The sequence below is a fragment of the Choristoneura fumiferana genome, chromosome 20, assembly GCF_025370935.1.
Source record: "Choristoneura fumiferana chromosome 20, NRCan_CFum_1, whole genome shotgun sequence".
NCBI lineage: Eukaryota > Metazoa > Arthropoda > Insecta > Lepidoptera > Tortricidae > Choristoneura > Choristoneura fumiferana.
The window spans coordinates 10,359,160-10,380,536 of record NC_133491.1 but is presented as its reverse complement, the minus strand read 5'-3'; the positions used below and the strand labels follow the sequence as shown (position 1 = coordinate 10,380,536).

Sequence of the window (21,377 nt, the reverse complement as noted above, 5' to 3'; positions counted from 1 at the left end):
TTATATTGTTTACAGGCGTCTCAAGATCCACAACTGGGACACATTCAGAATGCCGTTAAAGAATTTTACACTGAATGTCAAAAAATAAAATAACCCCCGACAAGTTTATTCAAAATGATTTCGAAACTTCTCAGATACTTCATCTCTGATGGATGACGATATTGACTGATTCAAATAAATTATTTACTTAAACTTAGTTATTTTTAAATGATTGTCCAAATTTCTACAATCAACAAATGATGAAACCTATGCCACATACTATTAATTACCTGATAGTAACATGATTAATCCCAATTTGTTGTTTGGATGTTGTTTGTTGCACGTTTTCTAACTAGAAAATAGTCGAAACACAAACGAATAATTAATTACCAAATGTGGTCGTCGTAATCCATTGGATGACACCCTGAAACGTTTCAATCGCTTAGCGTTATGTAAATCTGTCGATAATGTCTATTAACTATTGACTGGAACTTAGACAGGTTGACTGGCAGAGATCCCTTCAGGATAAGTTGGCCTTTTACTTTTTTTTTATTCGACTGGATGGCAAACAGCAAGTGGGTCTTCTGATGGTAAGAGATCACCACCGCCCATAAACATCAGCAATACCAGTACTGCAGATGCGTTGCCAACCTAGAGGCCGAAGATGGAATACCTCAAGTGCCAGTAATTTCACCGGCTGTCTTACTCTCCACGCCGAAACACAACAGTGCAAGCACTGCTGCTTCACGGCAGGATTAGCGAGCAAGACGGTGGTAGCAATCCGGGCGGACCTTGCACAAGGTCCCACCACCTGCACACAACAATAACTATTAACCGCTGATCTGGGGGTTTTTTTTATTTGTAAGTATTTATGGATCTCAAAAAAAAAACATTGACGAAAATACTATCAGAGCATCAATGTAGATAGAACATTTATTAACATTAGATTACATTTGCGACTTGTATTGTATAGGCTTAGTTCCTTTTGCTTATCTATGGAGATAAATAATAAAAAATCACTTGCAGTGTTGCCAACTTAGTAATTTAAGGCTAGAAAGTAAGTATTTCTAACTTGGCTAGTAATGAAAAAAAAAAGTGCAAAAAAATATTCGAACGATTTGTTAAACGGTTTTTGGAATTCTTTACTGCATGGTTTATTGGAAAGAGTTTCAGATAGTGGGTTACGGTTTTTTTATCTACTGGAAATAAAAAGCTACTTTTACCATTAGCCAAGCGACTTGGGACAAATTGGGTTTGCAGTGGCAGCACTGGTCACTTGTTCTGTCAAGTCAAGCTGTTAAAGTGTCAAACAAAACAACGTAAATCGTTTGGAAATTGGTGTCGTGTTTTTTTGTTACTAAAAATAAAAACAATTAATTTTCCATTTGTTAAGCAACCTCGTTAACATTTCAGTCATATCGCGAAACATTTCTTCGTTTAGTTCAGGCATATTATTTGTATGTCCAACAATATGAACCAAGGATCGAATATGCCCACTATTGGTGCCATGAATCCTTCAGGGGCCATTCAATATGCAAATAACCCGCTGCAGAGTCCACAGCTGCAGTCTAGTTCGATACAGAGCTCTCCTTCGCAGCACAGCCCAATGGGCACGCAAGCACAGGTGGGAGCGAAAGTAAGCCAAAGCGGAGGTGGCGACCAAACTACTCAGGTATGGTTCTGATACATTTTTCCAAAATCGAAAAAAAAACGTAACTTGCGAGTTGCGAGGCCGTAAAGTCAATGAGCAGACCATTCATTTCCAATGGGCAAGGGTCCAGGGCCCACTTATCATTTTGTGATTTTGTGTGGTTGTTACAATTGAGTGAAGAGGTAGAGGAACGTGTAACATTAGGATGTAGAAAAAAAAAATGATTTATTTGAGACCATAATAGAAAATCCTTATTGTCCATAGCATTGTTAGTGACACAATAATCCTAAATAACGGTGTGTATATGTATGTTATGTTTGTGTTAATAAATCAGAAGCAGTGTGACAAGTGTCTCGGGACTGGATTTCTTAAACTTTTTGTAGTAGTGGCCCCTGCTAATATATATTTTTACTAGAGATGCAACGGATATCTGGCCAGTGTCTGGTATCTGGCCTATCCGGCCACTATTTTACTATTCAGCCGAATACCGGATAGTTGCGTACTATCCGGCCAGATACCCGATGATAAAAAACTTATAGTTATGATTAAAAACTGGTATTTATTTATGAATGTATCAATTATTGACATTAGTTTATTATTCTAAGGGGCTGTTTCACCACCCATTGATTAATTTTAACTGATGGATAAATATGATACTGTCTCGCGTCTATTCATGCAAGACAAACAGAAACATCATATTTATCAGTCAGTTAAAATTAATCAATGGGTGGTGAAACAGCCCCTATGCTAATTAATTATACTACAAGTTGCAACCTGCACAGAGTGTCATGCGCATGTTTGAATTAGCTTAATTTAATTGTACGTAAAACTAGGCTGAATATCTGGTATCCAGTATCCGGCCAAACCACTATCTAATTTTTACAGACTGACCTACTGTGGACCCCTGATACACATGGTACAATCTCCTAAGGGGTCCATGGACCCCACTTTATGAAACCCTGGTCTAGAATCAAAGCTAAATAAGGATGCAAGTGTTAGAGTATTATAATATTACTTTGGATATAAGATGCTAACTTAAACATTTACTCCCCACAGCTCCTCAGCAGACCAAGACTTCAAGAGCTTGTGAGAGAAGTGGACCCCACAGTCCAGTTGGACGAGGAAGTAGAGGAGATGCTGCTACAACTGGCTGATGACTTTATTGACACGTCCCTCAATGCTGCATGTGCTCTTGCCAAACACCGGCATGCTCCCAGTGTGGAGTTACGTGATGTTCAGTTGCATTTAGGTGAGATGAATTGAAAATGTATATTAAGAGTCACTGTACTTTTTGATAACATATAAAGTTTGTCTATGTCTAAAATAGAGTCAAAACTGTTTATTATGAAACCAGTTATAATTATATTGGATGTAACAACCTAGAAAAAAGTCCCAGCACTATCTTATATACCAAAATAACACTGGCTATAATGACCAATGTTTGAAAAAGTGGCGCCATACACCAAATCTTATAATTTTGAAAAAATTCGCCACCTCCCACAGGTATGGCATTATCAGACTTCTATTAATGATCATACACTGAACTGTTAAAAAAAATTACTCCTTTGCGGCGGTATGGCGGCCATTTGGAATCGCCAGAAAAGTATGGCATGGTGTATTTCGTGAATGGCTACTCGACGATGATTAGCTGTACAAAAATTAGCCTGGAACAAATGGTTTTTTTTTTTATTCAACTAGATGGCAAACAAGCAAGTGGGTCTCCTGATGGTTGAATTGTTTTTTTTTAATTAATGTATTCGCGTCGGTATGGCGGGCTGTAAGCCAAACCGGAGAAGTATGGCATTACGCTACCGCCTACATCTTTTTTTAACGACTATCGGAAAATACAATCATTAGGGTTCTGGAGCCAAACTGGCAAAAACGGAACCCTTATAGTTTCGCCATGTCTGTCTGTCTGTCCGTCCGTCCGTCCGCGGCTTTGCTCAGGGACTATCAATGCTAGGAAGCTGTTATTTTGCACGGATATATATGTAAACTATGCCGACAAAATAGTACAATTAAAAATTAAAAAAAAATTTTTTTTAGGGTACCTCCCATAGACGTAAAGTGGGATTTTTTTTTTTCTCATCCAACCCTATAGTGTGGGGCATCGTTGGATAGGTCTTTTAAAACCATAAACCAAATATTACTTAATTTTTTCGTAATGGCTACGGAACCCTATTTCGGGCGTGTCCGACACGCTCTTGGCCGGTTTTTTTTGTGGTATAAATCGTTCGACACTCGTTATTTATCCGACACGTTCGATAAACGCCCACGCGATTAATTTTCTTTTTCGTCATTCCGTAATTAGACCCCTGAAGAACCGCCATACTGGTACAAATGATCTAATATTTTGTGTCACCATCTCCGGGTCTATCAAGCTTAGGCCTGCACCTCTGAATTTTTTGGAATACATGTATGTGCGTTATTAGTTTACATTTGAATTTTACCATGAACTTTATAGGCAAGGAAGACATTGTGAGGAAACCTGCTCTACCTGTGAAGAAATTCATTAGTGTCTGTGAAGTTCTCCGAACTTTTTATCTTTTCAAAATAAATTAAGTACAAACTTGTTGCATTACCTAAGCAGAGCAGCAATTTAAAACGGCGTAGATATGGATTTCCGCGACATATCAGCTGAAACAATTATATCAAGTTTAATTTGTGTTTCATGTATTTCTTTAGAGCGACAATGGAACATGTGGATCCCTGGTTTCGGCAACGACGAGCTGCGTCCGTACAAACGCGCAGCTGTCACTGAGGCTCACAAGCAACGCATGGCTCTCATACGGAAGACAATCAAGAAATATTAGTGTGCTTAACAGCTGGACAGTGTACAGGATAGTAATAAGACTGAGCAACCCATGGACCTGTACGAAGTGTTTTGTATTTTAGTGAGATATATCTTTATTCTGTCTGCCGCAAATATAACCGCATGGCAATATGCGTGACTGATTGATTTTAGTCTAACTCGATTGTGACAAAAAACCATCAAACCATTTCACTCCGGACCCTCATCATGAAATGTTCCCAGCGGCAGATGTGCGTAATTTTTGAAGCTGAGCCTCAGAGGCGTCTTTACCTATAGTATAGTGCAGGGTGTGCGTTGCACACGGGCGCAGCGGTGTTAGGGGCGCCGGCCGCGGCACTTTGTACCTATTCCATTTTGACCGCGCGCTTCCTAGATGGCGCTAAACTAATAATTGCACAAGGGCGCTACATGGGCTAAAGACGCCGCTGCTGGGCCTTAATTATTTGTAAAAATAGGCTAGGTATTTACAACATGGCAATTGAGCCTATGAAAGTGAGCGTATGAGCGTCTCTTCCCAAGCAAGCAATGCGATGTTAGATACTACTATGACTTCTACACAGTGGGTTGTGGTCCATCGTGAAAGTCAGCCCCTGGCTTTTCCCAAATATTGCTGCTGCTGCTGCTGCTCACTAATTATGCTCACTGATATGATATGACCATGATACAAGGTTGCAAGCAGGACACTGAGTATCTGGAACAATTTGTAATTATTAAGTTTAGGTGTAGTATATGGTGGCCGGTGGCTGTTCTGAATAAAAGTATTTTAAAAGTAAAACGTGTTTTAATGAGAGGATCTTGGTTTTATCATCACATTTTTGTTAGCTGCTTGGTGTCATTCAAGTTGGTTCCTATCACAATGTATGACACTGCAGAGCAGCGCCATCTTTTGACGAGTAGCGATTACTAAATGTTATTAACCTACTCTTCAAGAGGTGGCGTACAAGTTGGACCGGTCTGACAGCAGTTAATATTCTGTTGTGTCCGAAATAAATTTTCCGGAAGATATTCTTTTCATGCCGTATACAAGAATTAGTCGTTTAAATTACAGGTTGTGATAGGTAAGGCCATAGAAAAAAAAGAGTAAACATTTAATAATAATTAATGCGAATACAAAAATCCAGTATAGAGGCAATGTCTGTTTCCTACTCATTGTTTTGGGACCGATCAATAACCTAACCATGAAAAAGTTGGAAAACCCCCGACTATCACTTCAAGGTTCAATATTTAAAAAACGGCTTTTGATGAAACATTTCTAAGAACCATCGCTAGAAAACCTGATTTCCAAAAAAAACCGCATTCAAATCGGTCCACCCGTTTAAGAGCTACGGTGCCACAGACAGACGGACACACATAGCGGTCAAACTCATAACACTCCTCATTTTGCGTCGGGGGTTAAAAAGGTTGCCGTCAAAAAATAAATAAACACGTAACCATGTATTAACACACAATTTATTTCATTAAATTATAATGATTTTTGTTACTTTACATTTGTTTTACAATACATTTGAATTTAAATGGAGTTTGATAAATGAAAATGATCGGTGCACTCAATCTATCCTGTTATCACAATGCAAATAAATTGTAAAATAAAACACCAACTTAATTATAATCACAATAAATATCTTTAAGTACATAAAAAAAAGTTTAATGTTTAATTTCGTCTTATCTTCCGTCTAGACTGAATAGACGGTCAATAAAACAAATCATCTTAACTGTAAGTGTATCTAAAAATATCACAAATAAGGTGGTGACCAAATTATCGCAATAAAACTGGTACCTACTGGAGGAAACACAATCAACTATACTCTGAACCTTCTGAACCTTGTGGCGCTGGCGCTCCAAACGATCTAACACACCCCCTTATCCGGCTTACACCCCTTATCCGAATAACATCTGAACATCATTAGTGATATTGAGATGTTTTTATACAAAAGTCTGACATTTACTGACGATAATGTTCATATACAAGAGCTGCTCAACATTTTTAACACGTTCGTGTAATTTTCAGACAACGGTTCTGAGTTTCAAACTTAAAAATCATCACATTACAATACTTAAAGTAACTTAACTACGTGCTGGGTTCTCAACGACACACTATTTTATTAAAAAGATTTAACATTGATTATAATAAATAATAATAGATACACAATCTATGTCAAGGCATATATGTTTTGTCGATTTTTATGAGTGCGAAGTACCAGACTTGCATTTTGGAATGTCAAAAATAGATATTGTATTTTAAAGTCGAACGTTTTTTTTTTTGAAGTTGTCTAGCTACGCTCTAAATTTTTGCATACAGTTTCGCAACGTTCAAGAAACACCTACTGTATCTGAGTCGAGATAAAATCTAATCTAAGCCTAGTGATTAATTATCACAAAAATAGGTCATGGCTGTGCCACGTGATAATACTAAAAACAGGAAATTTCCTAATACCATAGCAACTAAAATTTATAGCATACTACAGGGTCAATTGAAAGCCGATGCGGATAATGTAATGTAAAGGATGATTTGATTAGGGATTAGATTTAGGTTATTTTTAAGTTACCTTACCTTCATAAAATTTTACCATTTTAGAGATAATCATGAGTTCTTAATTGCTTCAAAAATCTGAATATTTAGCATTTTTTGGCCATTAGACACCCTATCTTAAATTTAAATACGTGTAGTTAGCAACTAGGGCGGCACGAAATTCAACAAGTCGAAATATCTAATAATCACTGTAAAATACCCGCATCGATCTTCAGTTTACCCTGTGAAACTGATCGTGAATAATTTAACTAACATCCTAACACAGAAATACATTGATAGAGATTTCGAAATGTGATTTAATTATTCAGGCAATATTTAAGTATACTTTTTATTGATAATTCTGTTCATAATATGAACTGCACACAAATACACTAAAATTAATGTCAATTATCTATTGCCCAGTTACATCATAGCCTACCGAAATCTTTGAAAATATAAGAAGCTTGATCTAAAACTCATTCTAGTGATACAGTTGAAATAAAATATGCTGGCTCTGATATCCAAACGGAAAGTCACAAGCACATGTGACTTCAAGATAATATAGCCATTTTTGTGAAAATACGTGATTCCACGTAACTTAAGGCGAATAGCTCGTCCCGTGCGTTTTAAACGTTTAGCATAACGCTAAATGTTGATACAACGCCATCTTCTGGCAGTTTGCCATAACCAGCTCAATAACTAAGCGTTTCTCTACTGAAAAACATTACTTAGGCATCGTTTAAGCGCTGCAGGCCTCGTCTTTCCCGACGAGGAAGAGATGGTCAGAAGAATTCATCTTCTTCCAGTGGAGAGCCTTGGACTTGATCGTCACTGGAATCTATAACAAAAAATTGCAATATTAGTTTTCAATGGAAATCTTAGGTTTTTTTTTATATGGCTCTGTCCATCGGAGGAGGATGTTGCTAGAGTCTAGTGTGTTTTGTACGGTAAAAAAATCTAGAAAACGAAATAATATAAACTATAATACCGCGTGAGAACCTGCAAAAAAAATCTAGTCTAGGGAAAACTTAATAAAGAAAAATCATGTGTCACTGCATGCATATGTACCTACGTGACGTTCCATAAATATATTTATAAATTTGATTATCGATTTCATTCACGTTCCATAAATATATTTATAAATTTGATTATCGATTTCATTTTCAGGGGGAAAATTAAATTAAAAAGTTTTTCAAAATGCACCGTGACATTGCAAATGAAAGTGCTTGTATTGATTGAGGGGTTTCAAATATTACATTTTGTACGTTCTAGATAGTCACGTCATCTAAAGACTTATCGTCTGTGCTGTGGCGTCATGTGACGAATACGTGTGGCAAGAAGCCAACTCGCGCATGCTCAGATGGACACACCTCTATCTCGAATGTGCAAGCGCGACACTTCAGAACATCTGCATCTAAAATCGGTTAATTCTTTTATGCTGTTCGTAAATGCCAGGACAAGGTTTGCATGAAAGAAAATGTTTGAAAATCTCCATAATGAAAAAGTGAATGAGTGAGACACGATTTGGTTTCATTTTCTTCATTGGTGCAAACGGGGCGGGCAGCTAGTTTAAAATAGATTCTAATGTCAGAACAACGTGTTCATCAAGTGAATTAAACATAATTTGAAACGTTATCAAAAGAAAACACTCCAATTGACTGATTATGGGACATTTTTGCTATCAGTGCAGCTTTGTGTAAAGTCCCTGAAGAGATAATAATAGGTACTTGAACACATTGAAGTTCCTCGAAGCCAAGGAAATCTTTTTAACCATTATCAACCCAATTGCTGATAATATACTCAGCGGCACAAAATTTGGCCCACTCGTCATACAAAATTACTTATTACCCCAAAATTTTTTGCCGCTCAGTATATTAATGGTACTGTTAATATATAGAAATACATATCGCGAAAGTTATATAAAATCTGTCCATTGATTGAACGCAAGACAAATACACGGCACAAACAAAATGCTATCTTATCTGGACGCATGATTTTCAAGGATAACGAGGATATTGGTCTTGATCTTGAGTTAGATATTCAACAATAATCGAATTAGAATTAGTTATTGGAATATTTGTTACATTCTATTGATTATGATAGTGATGAAATAAATGTTCCTTATTCTTATTGTTACAGTACGATTACTTCGAGTTAACACTTGACAGACCGTGCCTTCAGTCAATTTTCAATTTTGAGGTCGTACAAATAAAATAGTTTTTACATAATCTGTAAACGTGGGTAGCCGTACCTATACTAAAAATGGCTTTATTTGTATGACGTCAAAGTTGAAAATTGACTGAAGGCGCGCCCATCTGTCAAGTGTTAACTCGAATTAATCAAACATGTATATGCATTAAAATCTCAGATAAAATACAAAAGGTATCTCCGAGTCTAAGAGTCATATCAAGCAGTAACACTAGTAAACTCCAATTCAATAGAATCTGACAATCCTGTAGACAAGAATATTGCCTAAGGCACATTAATTCCTTTTTGCTCCTGACTTTACGAAATAGTACAAATTAAAAACTAAAAGCGATTCAATTCATCAAACGATAGTATTACTTTAGGTGCTTAGTGAAGAATTTGAACAGCCGCCAGTACCTACTTTACAAATAGTGGCAATAAAACATGTTATGGTAGAAAATTCTTTGAAGTCCAAATTATTTATTCGTAATGATCTTAGCGCGAAGATACTAAATTATATAACGGCATATCTATTTTATTTCTGGAATATTGCCAAACGTAGAATGAAGTACATCTCACAACGATTCCATTAATCCCAAACACGGCTTAGTTACGTTGTTTTATAACAGAGTTCCGTTGCCTACCTTCCGGCTTCAGCATCAGATCAGTTCGAAAGAATCATTAACTTAAAGCTTCTTCTTAGTCGCTTACTAGGTATATTAACCATGATTGTTTATAGACGCGCGAGCGTTACGTAGCTATTGGCCATCTACGGTCTTCTTCATCAGATTCAGTTTACCAAATGATACTTTCTGAATGAAAATGCTTGTTTTACTGCTAAAAATGCCAAAATCGCCATAGGTGTGCCTATAAAACTTTAAGTTTGCCCTCGATTTCCCTAGGATCCCATCATCAGATCTTGACTTGGTGACAATCGGACCACCTCAGAAGAGTACTGTTTCAAACAAAAAAAAATTGAAAATCGGTCCAAAATTGACTGAGTAATCGGTGAACATACATAAAAAAAATACAAACATTGGAACGTAGAACCTCCTCCTTTTTTGAAGTCTGTTAAAAACGGAAACATTTTATGTCACGCGTTGACAGTGGCGTAAAATTAAAATGGTACTGTACCCTTAGTGTAGGTTTTCGGTTACAAAATACGTCTCGATCGCGTTCGCGTTAAAATCAATATTTATATGGAAACACGAACAGCGCCTCTAGCGGAACGTTTGCGATGTTCGTGTTTTCATGCAAATTGAGATTTTAACGCGAACGCGATCGAGACGTTTTCTGTAACCGAAAACTTACACTAAGGGCACTGAGTTCTAGTTTTATTGTGAATTAGGAGTAGCACATGGGAATTGTGAATTAGGTTTGACTTATTAAAACATTGTTAATGATGGATATCGAAATAGAGGCAGACCGCAGCGATCCCGAACGACCTAGATGCTTACGAGTTACGAGTACAAGCATGGCGAGGGAACGCGGGAAGGGATGGCAAGAACTCACGTCCAGTAGGCGAGAGTGGAACAAAAGTGAAGCCTTTGCTCAGTAGAGGGATGTAAAATAGACTAAATAATTAAAAAGACATCTAAGAAAAAACGTTACACTTATGTTAAAAACATATGTTATGGTAGTAGCCTGTGGTCACGTTCAGGGCCGATTTCATTCACATAAAAAGTATAGACAGAATGCGGTTGACTTATCTACGGCAATGAGATAACCACCATGACTATGACTAATTCGATTACTTACGGTTCTTCTATGCGCAAGGTCGACTATGCATAACAACATGGAAAATGTGCATATATAATTAAAAATATGTTTAAAAGAATGTGCTACTTTCATAATATGACTTCTCTTATCATTTTAATTGTGTGCGTGTATTTTGTTAAGAACAAGTCAGGCGACGTGTTAAATATCTATGTTTGCGTGTGTGTGTCAAGTATTACACCATTTATTCGTTAAATAAATACAGACAGACACTTCCGTTGAGTGATTCACATGAATTGTGCAATCTATTTGGAACTGTCCTAAAAAAGCTTGAGCTACCTAGAGCTTTAGAATGGCTGAAAAAGATTTACAAAAAAGAAATAACAGTTGACCGTTAAACACGTTTTTCACATTGCTTTTGGATGTATTTATTTATTTAATGGTATACATCATACGTATACCTACTTATCTAGTTTTTAGGTGGTGATAGGGAATTTATTTATTTGGGAAACAAACAGCATATTTAACACAGTTAAACATGGATATAACTTAGCTGATACATAAGCCAAAGCAGTTTCTACTTATAAAGAAATAACATTTTTTGTTGCTCGAGCAAAATCGAAGTTCGTATCGTAGCGTCCCGCTGACGCTAATATTATTTCATACGAGAGCGAGAGGGACGGTACGATACGAACTTCGAATTTCGTAGTAGGCCTACTGTTACTTTGTTAATTGTTTGGTTTGTCAATTTGCTTGATAATTTGTTTTGGATATCTGTTACTTGTAAGTATAGGTAATTTCAATTATATTTTTGGCTACCATCATATAGACAAAACGTGCATGCGTGAGTGCGTGTGTTTATTAGGTACAAGTGCTCGTACCTACATAAAATACTAGAATATGATTTTATCATTATCAATCGGACGCGGAATAAGGATGATATGCCAAAGCGATGCTGCCAAGATTTTATACGTAACTTAGGATTACAAAGTATAAGTTCTGACAAGCCGATTCTTGGAATCACATCTTTCAAAATACCACTCGAAAATGGCATAAATATGTCAGTAAAGCTACAAAACTACCGCTCGGCTCGGATTAAATTTTCAACTAGGCATAATATCAGAAAATAACACTTCTTCGGGCAGTGGGGTAAAAACCATAAGACTGGTTATCGCGTTGACTTGTTATTAATTTAACGTTTGAAATAGCACAACTGACATTGATTGAATCTTAGGATGTTAAAGGACTTGGACGGTCGACTACACCTGTGAAAATGAACTAGGATCATTTCCCCTGCTCCACTCTCATTTCAAGTTTTTCACCGCTTTCACGTCACATTTTCACAAGATATGTTTCAAATATTACCATAATAATAATTCAAAGTTATAATTCCGCAGTCAAATAAACGTTTCTATTGTGAGAGTCCATAGTTCAATACTCTGTCTGACCTTCAATCATCCTATTTGGAAATATTGAACGTAGATTATTTCAAATACAAATAGGTAAGTAACGTTAGAACCGATTTTTTAAGAGGACCATTAAATAACTATTTGATAAAAAATACTTCTTTTTTGCTGACATACGTATCCGTACCATACTGTACGGCAATCCGAGCACTAAACGCGGGTGAATTTTGACTTACAAAATTAGTTCTTAATTATTATTGCAAGCTTAACAAATTCTTTCAAAACTAATGTTCTTTTTTCATTTGAAAACATCAAACGAGTATGTAACTAACTCGTTATCTTCAACAAGTTACTACAATATAATAACGAAACAATGAAGGTCAGTAGTGGTTTCACGAGTTCCTGTCGATAACAAAACATAATTTAACCCATATATGCCCAGTGGGTCGTTTTTGTCCCGAAAAATAGGTATCAACTAACACGCGATTTTGCAAAAGAAATTGCTTATTTGTGACGTTTGTGCTAAAGAAGAAATCGGAGACCAAAAATAGTTCTGGGCATTATATGGGTTAAGTTAAGTACTAATCTACCACATAATGTAGTTTTCCAGTCGCGGAAAAGTGGGGCGCCTGTTTCACAATTAATCCACTTGTAGCGTCACACACAATGTTTCGTCATCTGGTACCTACAGTACAAATATCTTTTGGGAACACTGCTTACGCATCGCGTCGCGTGGTGTTTTATTTTTATCTCAGGTGAGATTTATTTTTTTTTGTTTAACTCGTATTTATTTATCCTCGTGAGTCCTCGCATACTTTATATAGAACACATTAACACTAAAAATAACGGCCGAGTGTAATTTATAAAAGCACAAACTTTTCGTTGAATATATGTATAAAGAATTTTTAATAATTTGAATTAATTTCCAAAATAACAAAGCTAATGATTTGAAATTACCTACTTCTAGGTCTTAAGTATTACATCTGTTAAAAAGCTAGTACTCTTCTGAGTACTATATATTTCTATTATATATCTTTTGTTAAATTGATTATTATCAAATAACTTCTTCAGTTATTTTGACTCCAACTATTTAAGTATTCATTCTGTTGCGTCAATTAACTCATTACATCGTGGGCCATGGGCAGGTTAATAAACAAAACCACAATTTAAATAATTATACTAGACTTTACCCGCGACTTTACGCGTAAACCATTAGATCTGGTAGTTGAATTGGAATTCCGGGATATAACTAAATTCCTAAGAATTGGTCTTCTTGAAGTTGGCATAACAGCAACCGTGCCAAACTTCATGACTCTAATCCCTGCTGTTGAGATTTTGAGATTTTATCCCGATCCCGTGGGAATATCGGGATAAAAAGTAACCAGCAGTAGCGAATCAGTCCAGTCTAAAGAGTGAAGGAGTGACAAACATACATACACTTTCGCATTTATAATATTAGTAGGATATTCCACATCGATTTCGATGGCGGCGATCATGATTAAAATAAAATAAAAAATATTTACAATTAGATACAATAGATTATTTACTTTATAGCGTGAGCTCAAACATGACTCGCCAGACAGAACCTAATCTTAAATCGTCACTACTTTAAAAAAAAGTCGTAGCTCAAAATAGATAATTTTTCTGAGTGAACTTTATAGACAACAACAACAACAACAAGGTTCAATTTTGTTGACATATTGATTTTAGATACGAGATTTTTTCAAAGTAGTGACGAAATGCTTCATTGCAAAGCGCCCAGTAAAGACAAGAATGTAATTAATTACGTGTACGTGCATTTTAAAACACACATACCCATTGCAGATTTAATGGTCTTTGAATCTGAGTTATCAAAAGTGTGTATTGTTTTGTTATAAGTAGGTACCCCAGCTGTAAACAAACTATGTCGGTAGGTACTTATACAATTGTATCGTGGTCACCTTAGAACAATCCCGTAGCTGTGTTCTAATGCAATTAACATTTAATTACGACTATTTGCATATTGACATGCGCAGAGGATGAAGAAAATATTATTATAGCACGCGGTTTAGACACATATATTAAGATAAGCTGTTTACATTGAAACACTTGTTTATGCTTAAATTTCATAAACCATACGTTCATTCACAATTGACGTGTTTTGTTCTCGTCGATTAGCACAGACGTGACGTGTTGGTCCAAGGTCTACTAAAATACAGCTAAACACACGTTTTAATACCCTTGGGTTAATATTCAAGCGTTTTACTACTAGCTGGTAGGGTCTGTTTCACCATCCATTGATTAGTGTTAACTGGCGGTTAAATGTGATGCCGTCTCCGTCTAGTCGAACAAAACAAATAGAGACGGCATCACATTTAACCGTCAGTTAACACTAATCAACGGATGGTGAAACAGCCCCTTAACATCGATAGCATCTTAAATTTGCACAAGAGATAAAGCCAGGGATACACTAGGGAACAAATGTCCCACGACATGTCAAGCGAAGCCAGCTGATTTCGCCTGACATATCTGGCAATACCCGACGTCGTTGGATACACGAGTCGCGCGATGTTGCCAGACGGTCGACCGAAGTCCGGCAACTATGCATGAATAGGTAATTTTTTATGGAGTGTGTAAATTTTGTGCCGCCGAGTATATTTGCTGAGATAGTAATGGAAATTAAGATAACCAGCAAAAAGTTGGAAAACCCAGACTTTGTCACTTCAAAGTGCAATATCTCAAAAACGGCCAAACCGATTTTGATGTAACATGTCTAGGAAACATCACTAGAAAACCTGATTTCAAATAAAAAACCGCATTCAAATAGGTCCACCCGTTACGCTACGGTGCTACGGTGCTACACACACACACAGACAGACACACACACACACACACACACACACACGCACGCACGCACGCACGCACGCACGCACGCTCGCACGCACGCACACACACGCACAAAGCGGTCAAACTTATAACACCCCTCTTTTTGCGTCAGGGGTTAAAAAAGAAGCCAAAAAAACTCTGAAACGCTTCCTAAATAACGAACACTTCTAGAAGTTATTTATAAAAAGACAAAATTAGAAAAAAGTTACCCATTAAGATAATGCAAAATTGCAAATATTCCAATTGCTTGCATATCTAATAAAAACTACGCATTACATTATCGCATTATAGCGAACCAATAACAGAAGGTAGCTATTACTTGTAATGTAATAAGCTTAAGCTGGCCTATAGTGGTTATATATGCTTATCTATACCAATATTATAGAGGAATGATTTGGATTTTTGGTTTTTGTTACTCAAAAACTACTAGACCAATTTTAAAAATTCTTTTACCATTAGAATGCAAAATTATTCCAAAGTGCCATAGGCTTATGATTGGTTTTTTGGAGTCTTTTTGTATTTTTTATTTCAACTCCAAATTTGTTACTTTTACGGGTATCCCGTGAAACCATATCGAAAATACAAACTGAGACATGGATGCACAGAAAAACCAGAAAAAGAGACGCAGGGCTTAGCGACATCTCTTGTCTAGGTGAGCGGTTGGTTCCGAAAGAGTGTGACGTCTCTCGATGAGAGCGGAACATAGATGTTGCTAGTGCTGCTGCATAAGTAGCGTAGTAGAAATAAGCAACCTGAGATATGTATGCATAGGAAAAATTCGTGTCTAGATTCCTGTCCAGCGGTGGTGTAGGGGTTATAGCACGCAGCACGGATTGCTGAGGACCTGGGTTCGATTCCCAGCGCTGGTCTCTTTTTCTGGTTTTTCTGTGCATCCATGTCTCAGTTTGTATTTTCGATATGCCATAGGCTATATTTATTACCAGAAAAAATTAGGGTTCCGTACTAAAACTTCAATAATGTAACTCAAAGTGTAAAAAAAGTTTCCATGAAACATCTTTCATCGTATGCGCTGTAGAAACTATTGATTATAGAAAAAAAAAATGTTCTACGATATTAAAGAATATATTAATACCTACAAAAAACTTCGCGATACCATATGTCCAACTATTGTAGTTATGTCACTATAACTATTTTTTTAACATTTGAAAAGTTGACAGAAATATTTACAGACTAAAATCAGACCACGTTATTCATATCTTTGTATTAATCCTTATCCAATTAAATAGTTTCATATTCAAGACAATTTCAATGACTGTAGATTACTTTTTGAATTATTCAAATCGGACATTCCATTCAAAAGATATTACGTAATTAAAAATATCAATCTAACCAAAAATGCATTTACTCTACGTTGACGCGCCCCGGCTTCGCGCGGGTCGGGTTCGGGTGTAGTTTTTGGGAAATGGAGCTGAAAAATGTGTGTGAAGTGCCCTTGATTTGAGACCTTTTTAGAGTTCTGTGCCCAAAGGGTGATAAAAACGGGACCCTATTACTAAGACTTCACTGTCCGTCTGTCTGTCTGTCAATAGGCTATATCTCATGAACCGTGATAGTTAGACAGTTGAAGTTTTCACAGATGATGTATTTCTGTTGCCGCTATAACAACAAATACTAAAACAGAATAAAATAAATATTTAAGGGGGGCTCCCATACAACAAACGTGTTTTTTTTTTGCCGTTTCTGCTTGATAAGGGCAGGATAAGGGTAGTTGCTTGAAATATTCGCAGAATATTCATTTTCATATTCATTCACTTTAAAAATAAATAATTAAGGGGGCTCCCATACAGCTCTTAAACGGGTGAACCGATTTGAATGCGGTTTTTTTTTATTTGAAATCATCATCAGTCATTTCTAGCGATGGTTCTTAGACATGTTTCATCAAAATCGGTTTAGCCGTTTTAAGATATTGAACTTTGAAGTTACAAAGTCGGGGATTTTCCAACTTTTTGTTGGTTATTACAAGCTTTTGTTTAGTTTCACCTGTCCCGTTGTCGGTAGTTGGATTGACTTGAAATTTGGCATACTTATGTAAAATGCGCGACAGTACAATAATCTGGAAGTGTTATCCTGGTGGTTCAGCCAGGATTGTATCTTTAGGACGGACACTCCTCAGCGGTTAATGGCATCGACTTGAAATTTGGTACGGAAATGTAGTTTGGACGACAATGCAAGCACAGTCAACAAAAAAAAGTCAGCAAAAAACATGTATTAAAAAAGATTTAAAAAAAAACCTATTATTTATTGGTACTGTACCTAGTCTATTTACAACCCTTACCTTCTTAGTTAATTTTCCATCATCGCCAATCAGGAACTCTTCGAGGCCGAAGACGAGCGGCGACCAGTTGCCGAGATGGAAGATGCGGGACGACGTGCCGCGCGTCACTCGGAATTCAATTGTCTTCGCCATCAGCACGTTTGTGATCATGTACACTGATTTCTTGCCTTTCAGATCTGGAAGAGAATATGTAGTTATTGATAGAGTACGACCGAAACTAGGGTCAGAAATAAGGAGGGTTTGGGTCTGCAATCAAAACAGATACTTATTTCTAGGGCGATTCTAGTGTACCATGCCTATGATTTTTAAATTTGCGTACTTTTGTAGATATTTTTCTAGTCATAGAAGCGTTTATTCAATAAATTGTATGAACGTGGTGGTAAACGTGGAGTAATAACGTAGCCATGAAAAATTATAATTATTATACGGATGGAAACACTTCACGACGCCAATTGCTCCAAATACCGCACCTAAGCCTACAAACCCATACAGATCGGTCGGTGACTGTGCTACATGCCCAATTGCCCATGATATATTTGTTTACCAGTACAGTAGGTGTTTGCTAGATAATTTTGGCCTTAATGGGTTTATTAATTGATTTCACGTTTCAATATGGGAGCCCAGCCAAACTCATCTAATTGTTTCAAGAATTGAAAACAGTAAAAAAACTATGGGTAAATTAAGAATGGGAGGAGATTCATATCTCATACAATATATTATGATCATGGTAGTTGATAGTACTAAATAATTTTCTGTAAAAAAAAATTACAATTGGCATCAAAATGCAAATCAAAAAATATTTCCTTCAGATGGTTTTAACCATATTATTATATAAGACAATGTATGATACCTAAAATCTGGAAATATCGGGAGCTCATTAAAGGTTATTTTATTACGGTCTTCATCTAATAAAATATAATAATCTAATGGACATTACCTTTGTTATTCACGTCTAGATAGATGTTGTTCTCAAACTTTCTGTCCTTAGGGATGCTGGTGCGACTGAAGTTGACCATGATAACGCGCACCTTGTTCTTGATAGTCTCATCTTGCAATGTGATCTGTAAGGATATATTGCATTTTAATATGTCCATGGCAAGTAGTTGTTTTTTTAATGTTACGAGAGAAATACGCGGGAAGGTCACAAAATGAAGTGCCAGATGGAAGAAACATAAGTAGAATTACAGGTGCGTTATTATAGCCTTATTAGACTCGTTTTTGACTTTTTGAAGATCTTAAGTTGTACAGTTCATAAATTTTGGTGCTGCACGCTGACTAAAATGTTCTAATGCATGGCAAAGTTCCACAAGTGAACTGTGCTGTCCGTGTGTGCGTAACTAGCAACTGTTAAGGTGGTTTGAAAATAGGAGAATGTTCAGTTTGCTATCATCTACTCAGAATTCAAAGCAAATTGTTTCATTTTCATCAAAAAATACACAGCTGCACATAAATATTGTGACAAGGTAAATCAGGCATCAAAAGTGAGTGTCATCATTTACAGAGATGTAGGCTTCTGTAAAACTCAACCATGACTCAGGTGCAACAACTGATATACTGGTAATTCTCAGAAAGCAGTCTTGTAAATATTTACTGTAACTAGAAGCACCTATGTTGGTATACTTGATCATGTGCTGATAAAGACATGTATGTTATTAGATCCTGTCCTTCCCATAGAAATATTGAAAGATGTTATTTTCGAAATACAAGTGACATGATGAAAAGCAAATCAACATTTCGCTGCTTAAATACAAAAGCAACAAATAAAAATAAAAGTTTTTTTATTGCAAAAATCACTCAAATGCTATTTAAAATGTGTTTTTTGAGAATAAATACCTTTGTTTTTGTTGTTTTTTTATTTAAAAAAATAATAATAACTATAAATCCATTTATATATCCATAGTTCAGACACATTTTTATTAAGAATATAAAACAGGGGTCATAGACTTAGATTCTGTGGGCTGTGGTAGGGATAGTAAAAGTATCCAGTCAAGATAAGTCGAAACACACTTGTAATACTAGTTTTACTACAACCACGCTTTGAACTGTTCTGTACCTAAAGCAGTGTTGGATTTATATTATTTATGAGTGTAGGCCACTTTACTTCTGCTACCCAATGTATTTGTTTGACTTTTATCCTCTGAAATTGAGTAAGCATCCTCTGAAATCTGCTGCCCCTAGGCTGCAGCCTATACAGCCTATTGACAAATCCAGGAATGACCTAAAGGTACCAAATAGAACCCTACTTCTCTCACTCTGTCTATTTCCCCTACTGTCACTGGGTTGAATCTTTTTAACTATAAAGAGGTAAAAGCCATAATAAGAAAAAGGTGTGCTGGTATCAGCTTTGATTATGTTTATTTCATATTCTGGACAAAAAGTTTCATAAGATGCAGAATTGCAAATATAATTGAATTAAATCAACATCATAAACATAAGGATTAGTGAGTATCAATGAATTTAAATAATAGCCCATGTGTAACCGCAACAGTTGCATTGTAATCTTTTAGAAACCTTTTATGCTACACAGATGTGATTTAGTTTGATACTAATTAAATTACTTATTTATTGAACAGACACATAAAATGTAATGTAACAATTATATTTAACTGTTGTGAAATAATTTGTTCCTTTCTTCTTACTTTCCATATTCCATAAAGTTTCAGTTTATACCTATGTAATTCCAGTAAAAAGTTTTTTCCAGGATACAACCTTTGAAAATGCGTCGCAACTCAATGTGCTGACATTTGGTTTGTGTGCCGACCCAAGGCAACACTGCGATCTAAAGGACAGGTCAAGGTCACAAGTAAGTCCTGAAAAGCCTGAAAAGTATTCTTACTTTAGCATACAAAGGCCAAGACTCACCTTAACGCTCTCATGGGGAAACTTGAAGTCCGCTTCTTGAAAATCACCCGCTTCCAACCATTTCACGTAATCACTATTAGATTTCGCCTTATTTATATTCTGAACCAATTCGCCGAGTGGCGTGAACATTTTGCCGTTGGTTTCTTTCTCCTTTGGAACGAACAGAGACGTGCATTTGTAGAAGTCTGCTTCCGTAATATGCGGAATACAGACCAACTGGCTGCTGCCGATTTCTATTTCAATTTCGTCTCTGATAAATGGCCACGCATCTTCAAGCTTGAGCGACTTAAGATTCTCCAAGCTTACGTCCTTGCGGATCTCGTGCGAGTACAACGATTTCACTACAACTTTTAATTTCTTCGGCATTTTGTTTGAATTTAATTCACTCGTTTATTTGCGCACAAACGACGACGACTGTCTCAGGTGTCAACGATCAACTAACTAACTTTTTTTTTATATACCGTTGCGTTCCGTTCCGCAGACGAGGCCCAGACGTGACTAATAGTTCAGTACAAATAGCTGAAAATTTGGCAAAATTAATGCAAGACTTTTATCTATCAGGATATGTAGGTTATAGAGCAAAGTTAAATTTTATCCACTCTCCCCCTCCTCCGGGTGAGCTTCACCCCTGCGCCCTCGAATATGTCCCGGACCGCGGTATTTTCCATTTTAAAAGAAAACCGTACACAATACATAAAAAATGTGTAGGAACGAAAAAATCCTTGATAAATTTACTATAAACCTTTCATACATTTAAAAGCGATATTACTTATAGTTTCAGCGCAATATGATACCAAATACTAACGTTTTTTATAATTAATCGATTTTTTCTGCTAAAATGTTAGTTTTCTCAAAAACTTCACCCTTTACCGCCAAGATATGTATGACAGAAGTAAAGAATAGAACATTTTCTTCATAAAAAGGTATAATTTATTTCTAAACTCTTTCATTTACCGTTGCTATGCTATTTTCTAAATTTAATTCATTTGGCCATTCAGCGAAATATAAATATTCATACTGGTTAAACGGTGTTACTTTAAATACCATTAGATTCTCATATGTTTTCCTGTAATCTATAGGTATGGACCTATTTC

The 21,377-nt window shown here is 36.3% G+C and overlaps 2 protein-coding genes across 2 annotated transcripts; one reads left to right on the top strand and one right to left on the bottom strand.

Annotated features, from left to right (window-relative positions):
• Positions 1-1,394: 1,394 nt before the first annotated feature.
• LOC141439021 (transcription initiation factor TFIID subunit 12-like) lies at positions 1,395-5,217 on the top strand (the record flags this gene model as incomplete). The annotated part of the gene is given in 3 exon segments (XM_074103131.1): positions 1,395-1,651; positions 2,687-2,879; positions 4,316-5,217. Coding segments are annotated over 3 exon segments (534 nt in total). The 3' UTR covers positions 4,444-5,217.
• Positions 5,218-6,422: 1,205 nt separating this feature from the next.
• On the bottom strand, positions 6,423-20,737 carry LOC141439121 (uncharacterized). The gene is made up of 4 exons (XM_074103261.1): positions 20,284-20,737; positions 18,359-18,482; positions 17,422-17,597; positions 6,423-7,789 (listed from the first exon to the last, which is right to left on the bottom strand). The coding sequence occupies exons 1-4, from the start codon at positions 20,647-20,649 to the stop codon at positions 7,691-7,693; spliced, it is 765 nt and encodes a 254-aa protein (XP_073959362.1). The 5' UTR covers positions 20,650-20,737; the 3' UTR covers positions 6,423-7,690.
• Positions 20,738-21,377: the final 640 nt, after the last annotated feature.

Excerpts from the sequence above, each read along its gene's own strand:
- LOC141439121 (XM_074103261.1), bottom strand. The coding sequence starts at position 20,649 with ATGCCGAAGAAATTAAAAGTTGTAGTGAAATCGTTGTACTCGCACGAG. Across the intron at positions 18,483-20,283 it reads TTCCCCATGAGAGCGTTAAG|ATCACATTGCAAGATGAGAC; the intron begins GTGAGTCTTGGC and ends ATATCCTTACAG. Across the intron at positions 17,598-18,358 it reads TCTAGACGTGAATAACAAAG|ATCTGAAAGGCAAGAAATCA; the intron begins GTAATGTCCATT and ends ATTCTCTTCCAG.